The 16,111-nt window shown below is 39.6% G+C and overlaps 1 protein-coding gene across 10 annotated transcripts in view; it reads left to right on the top strand.

Moving 5' to 3' along the window:
- BTRC (beta-transducin repeat containing E3 ubiquitin protein ligase) overlaps nucleotides 1–16,111 on the top strand; it is a 160,922-nt gene that overhangs the window by 20,073 nt on the left and 124,738 nt on the right. For 7 of the 10 annotated variants that reach the window (XM_061636215.1, XM_061636210.1, XM_061636208.1 and 4 more), the window contains exon 2: nucleotides 8,002–8,070. The exons of the other annotated variants lie outside the window; for them this stretch is intronic. In XM_061636215.1, coding sequence (XP_061492199.1) covers nucleotides 8,002–8,070 — 69 coding nt within the window. The remainder of the gene's footprint in view (nucleotides 1–8,001; nucleotides 8,071–16,111) is intronic. 10 annotated transcript variants of the gene reach the window in all.

A 16,111-nucleotide genomic window follows, 5' to 3' on the forward strand; every position in this document is an offset into this window, starting at 1 on the left:
TAAAAGCAAATGGTAAATTTGCTAACGCATCATTGAAGTATTTAGCTTCATGGACTTAGAAAAGTGGAATTTGGTGCTCCATGCCCTCTCTCTTGGCATGTTATACTCTAGGCATTGGGAAGAATAGGTTGACCTTTAATATTTGCTTTCCACTAAATCGCCGCCTTGCAGCAGTTATTTTCTACTGAATAAAAAGTTTAATTTCACGCCCTGATTAGTGCTAGTATATGCAGGTGGATATTTATTTCTGTGGCTAAACGGGTCTTCCTTGGCAAATTACTCACCAGCCAGCAGCACTATAATTCCTCATGAGTAGTTAGTACTAAATTATGGTTCTTGTTAGCGGAGTAAATCAAATAATACTAGATCTGCTAAGCTTTTTGACTAGGTAGGAGTAATGGGAAAACAGGTACGAAAGACGCAGTGCAAGATTGAATTGGGGTGCTAGGAATGTAAGAGTTCTGTGTATTTATGAAGTAATGTTGAATGAAAAAACTGAACATAGTGGTTGCATTCAGATGTCATGCTAAACAATGGTTTAGGACTACAGTGAGCACGCCTAGCTACTTCCTGAGCTCACACATTCACCAGCTCCTCTCTCTTCTTCATGCATGTCCAAGAGGAGGTGTTCAGAAGCTTATACTTCCATTTCTAGTTAACCACAATCTGCTTTTCAGGCTGAACTGGGAATTGTGGTCAATACTAACTGTGGTAAGTTTAAACAAGCCAACTTTAATAAACCATAGTTTGAAGTTGACTTCCTAGGAAGCTAACCATATATAGTATCAAATCATGATTCCCCATTTGGATGAAATGGGAAGCCATGGTTAACTGAAAGCAAAAGTTACTTTGTGGTTCTTGATTCAAGCATTTGTTGCAATCCATTCCAAGTTTTTCTTGCTATGGATGTTTCTGTACGCTTCAGGTTTTGATAAGGTGAGGTTATCTGGCTCATGCATGACTTGCAGAACCAGAGATTCTTTTTTCATCTAGCTCTACCCTTTGATCTGTGGGGTGTACGAGACGCTGTCTGTCCTAAACAGTTTCTGACCCTTGGTGCACTGAAGATACCTTTTAGTTAACAAGGGATGGGACACCTCTAACCCAATAGATAGGGTTGACTTGAGGCAGCTACCTTGTGGGTCAGTTCTTATCTTTTAAAAGATATGGAAACATTCTGTCAGTCATACTCCTATAAATAAAGATACAGGCAAATGTAATGCAAGACATCAGTACAGATTTTCCTCCAAAGACACTTTGAGGGTAAGAGGTACAGTGCAATATTTCATTTCAGCTGTGCAAATCAGTTGATAGATGTTACTAGTTAATGGCTATATTAAAAGCAGAATAATTATTGTTACACTGCATTATTTATTAATAAAAAGCATTTACTATCATTATAATTAATTTCATTTATGAATCTCTTCCTATGAAGCATCTCGAAGCAATTTATAATACTATGAAACATATATAAAACAATTACATATATAAAAGCAATTGTACATAAAATGTTTTGAAAACAAAAACAATTACATACAGTACCATTAAAAACAATAATTACACAAATAGACTCAGTTTTAAATCCAATACAGATGCCAACTGGGACAACAATCTTCACTTAGAAAGCTTGTTGAAAGAGGAAATTATTCAACAAACATCTAAAAGATAAGTGCAGTGGTGCTTGTCTGACATATACCAGGAGGGAGTTCCAAAGGGAAGGTGATAATAAAGGCCCGATTCAGACATTGTGAGGTGTGGATCCCCTTTCCTGCAGAATGCAATGACCTGTTGGATATATAACGGAGGAGATTATCTTTTAGGAATCCTGGCTGTATAGGGCTTTGCGCACCAGTACCAAAGCACCTTAAACTTCGACTGGTAGTTAATCGGCAGCAGGGCTGTCCCCACACATGCCAGGGGCCTTGGGCACAAGCCTGCCCTGGGCCCTGGCACTCCCACAATTCGCAGCAGAATCACTGCAGCGGATCGCAGGGCGGGAGCTTCGGAGCCCCCGCCATTCCCTCACTCAACCTACCTTTCTTGGCTGTGTTGTGCAGCTGTGCATGCAGCACTACCCTTAACCAAGATGGCAGCTGAGGTTTCCCTAAGGGGCTGAAGCCTCTGTCACCATCTTGGCTGATAGCAAGGGTGTGCGCGTGTAGCATGCATGCATGCCATCAGCCAAGATAGCGTCAGAGGCTTCAGTCCCTTAGGGAAACCTCGGCTGCCATCTTGGTTAAGGGCAGCGCTGTGTGCATTGTGCGCACAGCTGCACAACACAGCCGACAAAGGTAGGTTGAGCGAGGGAATGGCGGGGGCTCCAAAGCTCCCGCCCTGCGATCCGCGGCAGGAATCCTGCCGCAAATCACGGAAGGGGAGCAGAGGGGCCCCTCAAGGGCCCTTGTAGCTCCAGTGCCCTCAGCCAGGGCCCCACCTGGCTGCCCTCTGGAGCCGGCAGCCAGTGTGATTCTTTCAGCAGCAACAACAGTGTAATATGGTGGTGATACTCTGCCCCAGTAAGCATTTGAGCATTTTGTACTACCTGCAGCTTGAATGGCAGCCCCTCATTTTTATTTGGTCCTTTGACCCTTACAAGCCCCCCTCCCCAAGGCAGTTAACAAGAAGGAGATATATATGCACATACATGCACACATACACAAAATTAAAATCCGACAAAATGAAACAAAACGTTAAAGGCTAAGAAGAGTAAATTAAAAACCATTAAAGGCCAAGTGTTGCCTGCCTGCCTGAAGGTTATCAGGAATGAGGTCAGTCTAACTTTTCTGGGAGGGAATTCCATAGCTGAGTTGCTGCTACACACAGAAAAGGCCTTGTCTTTTGTTGCCACCAACTGAGTTTTGGCAGTGAGAATCTCAGTCTGTGGACAGATTTGGTGTGATATGGTCTGGAAAATGTACACTGTAAAGCAATCAGACTGCTGCATTTTGAAGCAACGGCAGTTTTGAATGCTCTTCAAGTCCCATTTAAAGTGTGCAGCAGTAGTCTTAGTTGGGAGATGACCAAGGTGATCATTACCCTTAGGTGTATTCAGACATTTTGCCAGAATATATCCACAATTGTCAAACAACAGTGAGTAGTGTACAGTTCTAGCAGTGTTATCGAGTACAATGTGGCCACTGTGACAGCTGAACGGAATGCAGAGCTACACCTGCTTTGTAGGCAGGGAAAATCAGGAATTGATAGGTGCCAACATTTCCACAGATTCATCCAGTAAATTGGTAATGGGAGCATTATTGTGTTTGCTTTTCTAGCATTCTTCTGTTCCTTTAACTATGTTTTGGTTAATTTTACAATTGGCTACCCACCTGTTATAGCACATTTTATCATTAAACAAAATTAATTTTAAAAATGGTCTGGAGCTGTCTGCTTTTAATGGGATCTGAGTTTCTTTAGTCCTATAATCTGCCTCATGAGGCTTGTCTGTCTTCTAGGAAGTGCAGCATTGCATCATTAAAATATCACCCCCTGCTGAGAGAAACATCAGTCCTATTCACTAAATGGAAATGCTGAAGCAGTGACAAGTGTTTCTAAAAACTGTATTAAAAATTCATTTATTCTTAGCTAAGCATTTAGCTAAGAATAAATGAATTTTACCAAATAGGGGATTGTAATAAATTACAGGGTTCTTGTTGTTAACAAATACATCTGTCCAAAGGACTACATAAAAATAATAAATATTCTGCAATCCCAGCAGTAGTTCTGTGGTGCCAAAAGGGAGCTGCAGTTTTGATTTCTATTGTTTCAGAATTGAATAGCTTGAAACAGAGAGGCTGGATATATACTTATATACCCTTGCAGAATTATGTGACCAGGCTCACATTGCTGTGATAACTTGGTATTGTTCATCTAAAGCCGGATGTCTTTGATAATCTCTAGGCCCCTGACTCCCATGTGAAAGGATTAACACTGGAGCGTTAATGCCAACCACAGTTGTGTGTGCATGTGTTTTATGTCTCATGCCAGTTTTGGCCCATAATTTTCCCAGCTGGCTTTATTTATCCTTTATTATGAGGTTGGAAAGGCAGATATTTAAGAACCTTTCTTCCACAGAAAGTTCTCTTCTTGCTTGCTACTTAATTAGCACTTGTTTATGACACAGCCTCTGATTTGATTTTTAAAACAAATTGCACAGTAAAGAAGCTGATATTTAAACTGTATGGTAACCATGGCTCCAGCTGTGATTCAAATATTGTAAGCCTTCAGGGGTTGTATGAGGCTTAGAAATTAGGAACCGAGGTCTGTAATTTAATGTCTGTTTTTAAAAGGCTGCATTTTTATTTTTTTAGGGAAGAAAACAAATGCATTCCGTAGAATTTAAAATATTGACTCATTCTTTAGAGCCATTCAGTTAAAAATGGAAGAAGGGGTAAAGGAAAATAATAAAACAAAAAGTCAGTTAAAGATTGCAGGGAAAAGTGGTCAGTTTGAAATTGGAAAGAGCTTTAGTACATTGTGGGAGGGAAACTGTTGTGATGGCAGCCCTAGAAGTAGGATACATATTAAATGCAATGTTTGGGTTCCAGCAGTGCATTGCAGAATATAAATTTGGCAGGTGTTAGGCTGGGTAAGACACTGAATGATGGGGGCAGGAGAGTTCCCATGGGATCACTCTTGTAAAATTTGTATGGAATGGTTGCATCTAGGTTTTTATATACTACAAAAGCATTGTGTTGGCTACTGCTAATTTCTCTGTAAGCTGATGCAACAGCTGCATGTATTTATTTAAATATGTTAGAGAGGAATTGTTGGTTAGGATAACAGTTAGGGTGTCTTGAGATTTTAATGTACCCTCCCTGAGCAAAAGGTGCCTTGAGTCAGCATCTCTTTTATAGCGGTTACTTGTGTTTTAACATAGGCCAGAAACTCTGCAAGCTCTGCAAGTAAAAACCCTGTTCATTTGCACTCCTCCTTTAAATGAAATTAATGCTATCACTTCATTATCTTCTGCTTCTGTTAGTGTAATAATGCTACACTCTCTCTTATTTAATATTATTTCTGGTGCTTGCAAATTTTTAGGGACCAAAAATTTTCAGTTTGGTAAATTACGGACAGAAACGTTTAGTTCAGAAGTTAATATCAGAAAGTGTACCGGATCTTGACTCCTATATCATTGTGTAGGAAGGTAGCCGGATGGATTCTTTTTTTTAAAGAAAAGGATTGCCGCTGAGTGGTGGTATCTGTTGTGGATTGGCCATAACTGATGATTCTCACATTCTGAGACACTGTGATGCTGTGGAATGGGGAGGACAAAGCCTTTTAAAATAAAAGTTCTCAGCTGCTGCTTTGTTAATAAAACATACTCTGTGTGTGTGTGCCCATATGCGTTTACTGAGAGACAGTGCACTTCTCTTAGTAGTTAAAGCACTTACATATGTCCTTTCAGAAAACTTGTACAACAATCCTGTAAAGTTGGCACTGCAGTGACCCCATATTTCAAATATGAGGCTGAAGCTGAAAAAGTAATTTACCTAAATCCAAATGAGTTTATAACTGAGCTGCGTTTCAAAGGTGCTCAGAGCTCATTCTTTTAACAAATAGTTTTCAGATGTCTGTCATCAGTGAATCCTTTTACTAGGCGAGTCTGCTACATAACCTCTTAAGAGCCTTTGCTAGATGAGACCAAAGGACCGGCATCCACAGCATCCAGACCTCTGTGGGAAGTCCAGAAGCACGATATGAGCACAGTAGTGCTTGAGTTCCCCAGTAGCTGGTATTCAGAGGCATGCTACTTGTAATACTAGAGGGAGTTCATAGGTGTTATTACTAGTTCATGGATTTGGCTAATCCTCTTTTTAATGCTGTCCAGGTTGGTGGATGAGATACAAGTTTAACAAAAAAATAGAGTAAATCTGACAAAATGGTGCCATGTAACTAGGAGGAGAGAGGCTTCTCCAGGTCATGCTTCCGATTGGCTCTTGCTATTCCTGGTAGTATTTTGGAAAGTTTCTGGGTTTGCCATATGTCTTTTACTTCACCAAATTTGTGTTTTTTGTCCAAAAGGTGTACCTTCACCCCATGTGTGCTTTTGATATACTGGAGCTGCTTTCTCAGCTTTATAATAAAGCTGGATGATCATTTGTTCTTCTATCACTTGAAAAACATGTCTGACACTTAGGCAGTACCACCAATCCTGGCACAGAGGACTGGTTCCCACATAACACTAAGCCATGATTTAGTGCTAAGTAGAGCTTCAGTGAGCCTGAGCAAATCTTCAGATTAGCATGCTCCCCCTCTTCCTCCCATGCAGTTGGGAGAAGGATTTCTGCTGAATTTATTTTTAAAGAATCTGAGTGTAGCCTTAGATGTGAATTGGGAATCTTGGTCTAAAACAATGGTTAGTTCAAACAAAGCAGCTACATAACCTATGGTGCGTCGTTGGTTTATTTAGCAACTAACCATTATTTAATTTAAGCCAGGATTTGTTTTGCTCGTAAACGCTTTGAAAGTGAAAGTAATCTAAGTGGAAATCTTCATCCTGGCCTCTTAGGACCAGTGGAGCAGAAGCTTATGAACCCAATGCTTTGCTCAGGCTCACTAAGGCCTATAGCAGGTGTTATGCTATAGCAGCCCAATGTTCCAAATTCCTAGGTTCTAATACCACATTTTTATGGTTCCTGAGCAATCTGACCTTCAAGATTTTTCAAAAGTTGCTAAGGGGATCTCAAATGGTCCTAATGGGTCCTTAGATCTGTGAAAAATAAAAGGCTGCTTTAGTGTGTTCTCTGTGTTATGAACATAAACAGAGAAGCAGTCAGCTGCTCAGTTTGTTCAAAAGGAGTGCTTTTGCCCAGTTGAGGCTAGTGCGTCAACTGTGCCCGTTCCTTGAGATGCCTGATCTGGCTATGGCGATACATGCCTTAGTTACATCCTATTTAGATTACTGTAATGTGCTCTATGTGGGGCTGCCTTTGAAGACTGTGCAGAAACTTCAACTCGTACAGCGAGCTGCAGCCAGAGTGCTGACGGGGGCTAGCTACAGGGATCATACATCTCCCCTGTTACAACAGCTCCATTGGTTGCCAGTTAGTTTCCGGGCACAATTCAAAGTGCTGGTTTTGACCTACAAAGCCCTATACGGCCTAGGTCCAGGCTATCTGTCAGAACGTATCTCCCGATATGAACCAGCCTGGGCCTTGAGATCTTCAGCAGAAGCCCTCCTCACAGTCCCAACACCCTCACAAGCACAACGGGTGGGGATAAAAAGATAGGGCCTTTTCGGTGGCCGCCCCTAGGCTTTGGAACTCCCTTTCTAGGTAGGTAAGAATGGCTCCCTCCTTGCTGTCTTTTCATCAGCAGGTGAAGACTTTTTTATTCCAACAGGCTTTTGGTACAGAAGGTGCTTAGGACAGGGCCTGAAGAGGTATGCTGTATTGCTCACGGTTTTAACTGCACTATTTTTAAATTGTTTTAAGTATTTTGAGTGTATGTTAATGTTTTAATGTTGCAAATAGTTTAATTTTAGCTTAATGCAGATTTTTGTATGTTTTTATTATATGTATCCACTTTTATCTGTAAGCCGCCTTGAGTTCCAGTTTTGGGAAAAGGGCGGGGTAAAAATAAAGATGATGATGATGATGATGATGATGATGATGATGATGATGATGATGATGATAATGTGTTGGCATGGATTCATAGCCCCAAATAAGGCCAAGAGAAGTACAGTCGAATATGCTCATGTTTCTCTTAACATTCAGCTGTATCTTTCTAAAGCTTTGAGAACTATAGTTCTGCCATATTGGTTAATCCTTCTAGAGATGGTTACGTCTGTGTGAGTTGGACTAGATGTTCTTTATCATTTTTCTTTGCCTAAAATTCTGTTATTTATGATACATACAGTAGCAGCCTACCTGCAGTTTCCCTGAAGAATGAATCTACATGTGTGGCTGAGAGTGTGTTTGGTGTTTACTTTCACCTGGAAATAAGGTTAGGCTAGCCAGGTCCCAATGTAAAAGGAAGTCTCTTATGTCTCTTCTCTCCTAGCCCAGAATACACATGCCTAAAGATGGATTCCAGCTTACATCTTCTGGATACCAAGCATGGCTAAAGCAGGTTGGACTGTGTTACTGTTTCTCATCTCTTGTGAGAGCTTGCACCAGAAACTTGTGTTTGTTTCATTAGTGAAGTACACACACAGTTCAACACCCTCATGGTGCTGTGTAATCAGAAATCCACTACATCTTTGTATTTGTGTATGTTATATTTTTCCATGTTGTGTGCATTTTCCTTTTGCACTTCTCATGAGTAAAAGTTCAAACAAGGATCATCAGAAGGGAAAGTGGGGCAATGTATAGAACCATCTCCAGCAACAACTCAAATTGCTGAATTGAAATTAGCCTTCAAGTGTGAAGGTCTGTGGTGGTGGTAATAACAGGGAGGCCAGTGGGTTAATACACAGGAGGCTTGCATCTAGAGCCTAATTCAGATTTGATTGGGTAAAACAAGTGTGGACATTTGCTCGCATCCCATAACAATCCTGCAGTTTGACACAATCTGACACTGTTGGGAGTCCCTGCTCAGATGTGGTCTGGTGCTATATTACTTTGGTGATTATTAAAGGCCAAGCTTTAGAAGTTTCGGCAGCCTGGTCTAGCAATTGCTGTCAGCATCTCAAAACAAATCTAGTATAACAATTCTCCCAAAAGAATCTTGTTTTCAACTTTGCATGTATGACACATGCACGCTCACAACACATCTGTGTTTTTGTGGGAAAATACAACTTCCTTGAAAAGTAGAGACGAAAAGTTTCTCCACTGAAGGAAAATGGAACAATTGTGTCATGGTACTAAAAATGAAAACAAGCAGATAAGCTGCAACCTGTTGTAGCAACTGCAGTTTTGAAGATGATTGTTAGAATGAAAGTCTCTTTGGTGCTCTGAGCCTAATGAAATAAGTGGATAAAGAACTCCTCCAACTGAGTAGGGGGAAATAAAATGGTGAGATTTAAAACTTTGTAGTATTAAGTGGGAGGGTAGAGTCTTGGGGTGTTCCATGCATTTTCTGATTTGTTGAGTAATGTGTGTGCCCTGCTGTGCAAGCAGCCTCAGAACCGATTTATTTTATGCACAAAAATGTGATGGAGTGTTCTGGAGAGATCAACAAAGAAATGTGAGGTTCCTTCTGCTAAGAAAGTACCCAAGGAAACCTTATTACAATAGGACTTGTGTTCCTTCTACATACCATCTCTAATGCCCTGGGTATCCTATTGTAGGGTAGAATGGTGGAATAGAAATATTTTAAATAAATAAATAATGTACTAGTAATGTACAAGGCTGTTTGCAACAAGAGCTCAGATGAGAGTGCTAGAATCTATTCTTAGTGCAATAGAAAGCAAATTATTGATCAATGGAATATGTTATTCTTTTCTATGCAGGATCTGGGCTAGTAGGACTCTTGAGTGGTTCAACGCTCCCCTTTTCACTAAGGCTGCTTTTGCTACTGTCACATTAAATCAGTACGACTGTACCTCAATCTGCTCATTAATTTTCATGTTAACTAAAGCACGCTTGTACTTCATTATTTCATTATAGTACTTGCCCAGACATTATTATATTGATAGATATGAATAGGTGATGTTGACTCTCTTCTCTGTTGAAGTCTGTTGAGGACCTGTTCAGGTCTTTCCTGCATTTAATGCTTGTTAGTGTGGATGAGCCAGTTGCTTGTCAAAAACTTAAATGTAGCCATTTCCCCTTCAAAATGTACTACATGCATACTGTGGATTTGTGATAACAAATGTTTGTTAAATACCTTAAAAATGCTTAGTTCCGTGTCTAATGCACTATTTAGAACTGAACATGTACTTTCCCCAGGTTTAAAATGGATATGGCATTCAGCCAGCAGAGGTAGTCTACCCAGGTACTCTTACCATGTATTATATGTATTACTACTGGGAATTATTTTAGGTACAGAGATAGTTACACCTTTAGGACTTGTACAGAGTTTTTATATTGATTCAAAATTAAGGGAATAAATATGACTGGGCTGAAACTACTTACTGTATTTTGGAAACATGTCCATCTCTTCATTTTATGTTGCCTTCTTCTACATGGGTGCATACTTTCTCTCAATTGCCTTTGCTTGTCATGTAGACAAATATGGTTGGCCACATAGCATTATTATTAAATATTATTAATGTTTATTACCTGGTCTTCAACCAAATGTCCCTTGGCGGGTTACAACAATTTTAAAATTTAGCATTAAAAACAATTCAAAACAACATTAAAGGGTTTGTCAGGAAATTTTTAATTCCTGGCTCCTCCCCCTGCTGTTTTGAGCTCAAAAATTGAAAGAGTGGAATATTCAACACAGTTCTAGGTAGAAAAGATTTATCACATTGCTTGCAGCATTAACTGTGGTGGCTCATTTTCTAACACAGTGGCAGCATTTGCCAGGTTAAATGGTTGTAGCACTAATGTCAAACGTTCATGTAAGTGAATTGCTTAACTATGCACCTGAATTACAGTACATCTCTCACTGCCTACAAATCCCTTAATTTGAAATAGTGATAAATCATCCCACGTTAGGTCTCTTGGATGATGTTTCAGTTCTAGAGCAGGGGTTCCCAAACTGTGGTCTGTGGACCACTGGTTGCCGCAGTAAAACTACAATTAAAAATCATAGAATCTACTACAGCACATTACAATTGCTAATATAGGCAGAAAAATAATGAAGTGGTCCACCAAGACCCACAGCAGTTTTCAAGTGGTCTGTGAGGAAAAAGGTTTGGGAACCTATGTTCTGGAATCTGAACTGGATGCATATGATTGTTTATCTTGGTTCACCTTACATTATGAAGTGGGTTAGCATTTCTTTCTCAGCCTTGACTAATTCTTTTGCAGTTGGAAAAACTTAGCTTGTGTGCAAACTCCAGTCTCTTTTCATGGCAGTGGCGTTTACCCTTTGTATTGCGCACTATTGATCTGGTGTCTGGCTTATACAGAATGTATAAAGTGTCCTTGTAAAATTGTATTCATGTGATCTTAAAGCAAATGAGATGGAGGAAGATGAATTTCTACAAGGCTGGAGACAGGCTATAAATATCAATTAAAAACTGACAATTTCATTTAAAAACCAAGCAGATTAGATTTGCATAATTTTAGCTGCTTAAATTGGGCATAACGATTAAACAAAACCTATACAGAGTTATCTACATTTAATATTATAACTCTCTGCCCTTAATAGCAGGCTTTTATAGTCAGTGTTGCTCTGCTAATGAAGAGATTGCTCATGACTAGAGAGATGTGTTAGCTTTGAGGCCAAGCTTTAAAGTAATTTTTAAACCTTCATTTTATCTCCATTTCTTATGAGCATATTCTTTGGAGAGAGATAGATACCTGTACTTCTTTTTACGGTTTTAATCTTGATTTAATCCTCTTCTTTCAAACAGATGAATTGCTTCCATCACTCAGTAACATTCCATCCCCAGGATGCTGATGTCATTTATTTATTTATTTATTTACTTTACAAGTGGCTTCCGGAGAGGAAAGTATTGCTTATACATATTAGTAGATAATGTTACAGGTGTTTGCTTTATTTTTTGCCTGCTCATTTAAAATGCCTGTTTGCTTGAGTTCTTGACTTATATTCAGGCTTTATTCAGGCATCAGAACAAACCGTGGATAAGGAACCTTGACTGTAGTTTTCTATGATGTCTGAACTGGAGTATAGGAAAACAGCATTAGAAATGATGGTTTGCAGAAGGTTGCAAAATAGAATTGAGTATATCGGAATTGACAAGCCCCAGTTGCAGCCATAGCTCCTCTCCAGAGGATACTACAAAGTGGAGACAGAAGTGAACTGCTCAAACAATGCTGAGAGGATGGTGAATAAAATCAGACTAGCAGCTTTACACCACAGTTTTCTGTTGTACCCTTGGAAGCTTAAACATTTTGCTTGGACAATGAGGGTTTCCCACCTCTTTCCTGCTGCAATCCTTTGTGCCTCCCTGGAAAGCTGCTCCTGAAGGTCAAGAAGCTGCAGCTGTAGAAGCATTACTGAAAACTAGGGACCCTCTCCCCCCCCCCCAGAAAAAGGTGGGATGTACAACTTCAAAAATGAATTTATAGTAGTGCATTATTTGATGTTGCATTATCTCCTGAGTGACTACATTAATAAATGGAGGCTAAAAAATATTTGGAATAGGCCGTGCATTTCATTCAAAGTGCTTTGCCCACATTAAACCCAAGTTTTAGAAAATATTCTTGTCTCTTAGGTATAGAACTGTGCTAAAGCTGATAAGTCTGTAATACATATGCCTTTTAGAAAGGGAAATTATTTATGCAATTCATTGGAATACCTCTTGTGGCACTACTGTTTGGCACACAGATGTAATTATACATTTGATGGGCCTAGCTTAAAATTCAAGGAAGAATGTGTTCATTGCATGGTTTAGTACTGGGTTTGGTGACTTCTTCCCCACAGATTAATATTTAACAAACTTATTCCTGGGTGATGGCTTGAAATCTGTCAGAGGTAAGCAGAATGTTCACAGACTGTCATCAGACTTGCTGGAATTTGTCTGCCCCCATTTCAGTATAGATTCTGGACTAATGTAGGGACTCAGATTGCCAAGGTCACCTTGGTTAACAACTTTTGCCAGCTAATGGATTTTGACCCTATTGATTCTTCTGGATCTCACAGCAAAGTTTGATACTGCTGGACACTTGCCAGGACTGGGGGATAGTAGCACTGTATTACAGTGATTTGACTTGTTCCAGAAGGTGGGGTAAAAAGATGGGATACCCATCTTATGCTTTATATTATACAGAGTATAACATTGATGTGAAACCACTGGGAGAGGTTGGTTGCAATGTTATAATGCTGATGTCCATTTTTCTTCTTCTCCTTGAATCCCGTGGATTGGATGATGATAAATAAATTGAAGCTCAATGCAGATACAATGGAGATGTTGATGGTGGATGATTCTGTTGATGCGGGGGTAGGTGATTGTCCTGTTGTGGACAGGGTAACATCCCTATGAAAAGTGGATCAATAGTTCAGGAATCTCCTGGACAAAGCATTCCTATGGCATCTGTTGCCAGGAATGTCTTTTGTCAGCTCTACTTGGTTTGACAGTTCATGGGGGGTGGGGGTCAGAGATTTAGCCACTGCAGTGGATGCCAATAATTTCCAGATTGAACTAGTGTAATGCAGTCCATGTGGGGCTATCTTTTAAACTTGTACAGAAACTTCACCTGGTACAGACCAGGATATATGAGAACTCAAAGGACTGAACTAGTGTTGACCGTTTTAAAGTCCTAAATGGACTAGATGCAGGGTACCAAAACTCATGGAAAGGGAGGCCTGCTCCAAAATTACCCTTTTAGCAGAGGGCAGGCAGGTGATTAAAAAAAACAGATCCTTTCTAAGTGGTGTTCCCTTTGAAATTCCTTACCTTTTTCCAGAGGTTGAAGATACCCATTGAAGTCTTTATGGAATGAAATGGTTGCTGAACTGTAGCTGCTATTGCTTGATGAGTTTGTTGTTGGTTCTTATTGTGCTTTAGTTAAGTAAGCTACCCTGAACAATCCCAAGGGATAGAGTGAAAGTCACCCTGCTACCTTAAACATTTGAGTTGCTTCTTATTCCATATGGGGGTGAAATCACCTAGTAAATCTTACTAGATTCAAGTTTCGAAATGGAACCCATAGCATTCTGCACTGGAGCAAGAGGGAATGGCAATGAAATTGTTAAATAATGTGTCGGAATAAGGAAGTTTGGGTCTTGTTTTTGACTCTGATGTTGACTTGCCAGTGACCTCCAGAAAAGCAATTAACCTTTGTCCTTCTGTAAAGGAAAAGGCAGTTATAACAATAATATAGGCACCCTGTTGTTACCACAGAGACCAGTATAGAATAAAAAGGAATTCTTTGTGTGTGTTTTTAAACTTTTTATCTGTTTGGCATCATCTGGTTGAGCCTTTTAATTTGTTATTGTTTGTTTCTTCTGTAATCCCCATTAAACATGCAACTTGCATTTTGGGGATTGTGTTGTACTATAATGTTTCCTGTATTTTTAAGCCAGTAAAGAGTTAAAAGATTATGATGAAAAGGAGCCCTCTTGCATCACAGAAGCCTTGCAGAGTATGTTCAGCCTGTTTGGGCAATGATTATAGCATAAAGGGACAAAATGAGGATGTGATTTCTCTGTAAGGACAAAGGAAAAAGTGGAGTACCACAATTCTGGTGGGTTCTTTGATAAGTAGTTTGAGAACACTATTGTAGCTATTGGTCAATTAGTTCCATTCAGAAAGCCCTGTCTTTAAATTCTGAACCAGATCCTATTGCCCTTGTCTGTCCCATCTGTCCCCATATGCTTGAATTGCATTTGGTTGCCAGTCTTTGTACCCAAGGTCCTTAAGTGTCTCTTTTTTAATGTATATAATTCTGGATGTTTCCTTCTGAAAATCCTAATCTCTTTATTATTTATCTAAATGCAACATTTTAGAGGACTGAAGAATTATTTTCAACTTTTAGGCACTACAGTGACCAGGAGGTTTTTTCTGCCTAGTTATGTTTTATAAGATTACTTTCCTGAACACTGATGATTTAGTTTCATTTTGTGCTTGCTCCAGAAATAATTAACATCTATTAAAACAGAAAAATCAGAAGTACCTTGTCACCCAGGTCTCTGATGGTGAAGTTGAAGAATTGGAAGCATTTTTCCACCTCTGCATTCAAGGTTAGCAGATATTTTATACCAGTGAATAAATTATTCTTCTTTTTGTTTTTAAAGATTAGCATTTTGCTCTGCCTTTCACCAAAATCTGGCCACTGCACTTTTAGCCTTCTGTTCTGGAGCTGGAGCTTTAGCATTATTGATTCACAGTTTATGATTTTTTTAAAAAATGGAATATATCTTCCTCATGTTGCTTAATTTTTTTCATGTAAAGCTGATTTGATCAAGCTATTGCTTTGTTTTCCTTGTTACAATGGTTCCAAGTAGTACATCAGTGGTTCCAAGTAGTACATATTTAAAAGTTGTACTTTTCCACACTCTCAGGCTGTGCCTGCAATTCAGCCTGTGGTTTTGCACATTTGTCAATGAACTTAATCCTATGCAGGTTTACTGAAAATAAAATCCCACTGAGTTCAATAACAGCACAGTCCTAAACACATTTACTCAGAATAGGCTGGAGCAGATTATTAAGCAGTCAGTCTGTGAGCATTTGGAAAAGAATGTGGTGATTACAAAGAGCCCACATGGGTTCCTCAAGTCATGCCAGACTAACCTTATCTCATTTTTTTAAAATAGAGTTACTAGCTGGGTAGATGAGGGGAATGCTGTGGACATTGTATCTTGATTACAGCAAGGCTTTTGACAACGTCCCCCACAATATTCTTATTGGCAGGCTAGTAAAATGTGGGATAAACAGTGCTACTGTTAGATGGATTTGTAGTTGACTGATGGACCATTCTCAAAGAATGCTCATCAATGATTCCTCATCAACTTGGAGAGAAGTAACATGTGGAGTGCAGCTCAGCCCTGTGCTAGACCCAGTGTTGTTCAACAACTTCATAGATGACTTGGATGAAGGAATACAGAGGGGTTGCTCATCAGATTTTCAGATGACACCAAAGTTGAAAGGTGTTGTTGTTATGTGCCTTCAAATCAACCACGACTTATGGCGACCCTGTGAATCAGCGACCTCCAAGAGCATCTGTCGTGAACCACCCTGTTCAGATCTTGTAAGTTCAGGTCCGTGGCTTCCTTTATGGAATCAATCCATCTGTTGTTTGGCTTCCTCTTTTTCTACTCCCTTCTGTTTTTCCCAGCATTATTGTCTTTTCTAGTGAATCATGTCTTCTCATTATGTGTCCAAAGTATGATAACCTGAGTTTCATCATTTTAACTTCTAATGATAGTTCTGGTTTAATTTGTTTAACACCCAATTATTTGTCTTTTTTGCAGTCCATGGTATGCACAAAGCTCTCCAACACCACATTTCAAATAGTGGATTTTTCTCTTATCCGCTTTTTTCACTGTCCAACTTTCACATCCATAAATAGAGATTGGGAATACCATGGTCTGAATGATCCTGACTTCAGTGTTCAGTGATACATCTTCGCATTTGAGGACCTTTTCTAGTTCT

The sequence above is a fragment of the Rhineura floridana genome, chromosome 7 (genome assembly GCF_030035675.1).
Source record: "Rhineura floridana isolate rRhiFlo1 chromosome 7, rRhiFlo1.hap2, whole genome shotgun sequence".
NCBI classification, from domain to species: Eukaryota; Metazoa; Chordata; class Lepidosauria; order Squamata; family Rhineuridae; genus Rhineura; species Rhineura floridana.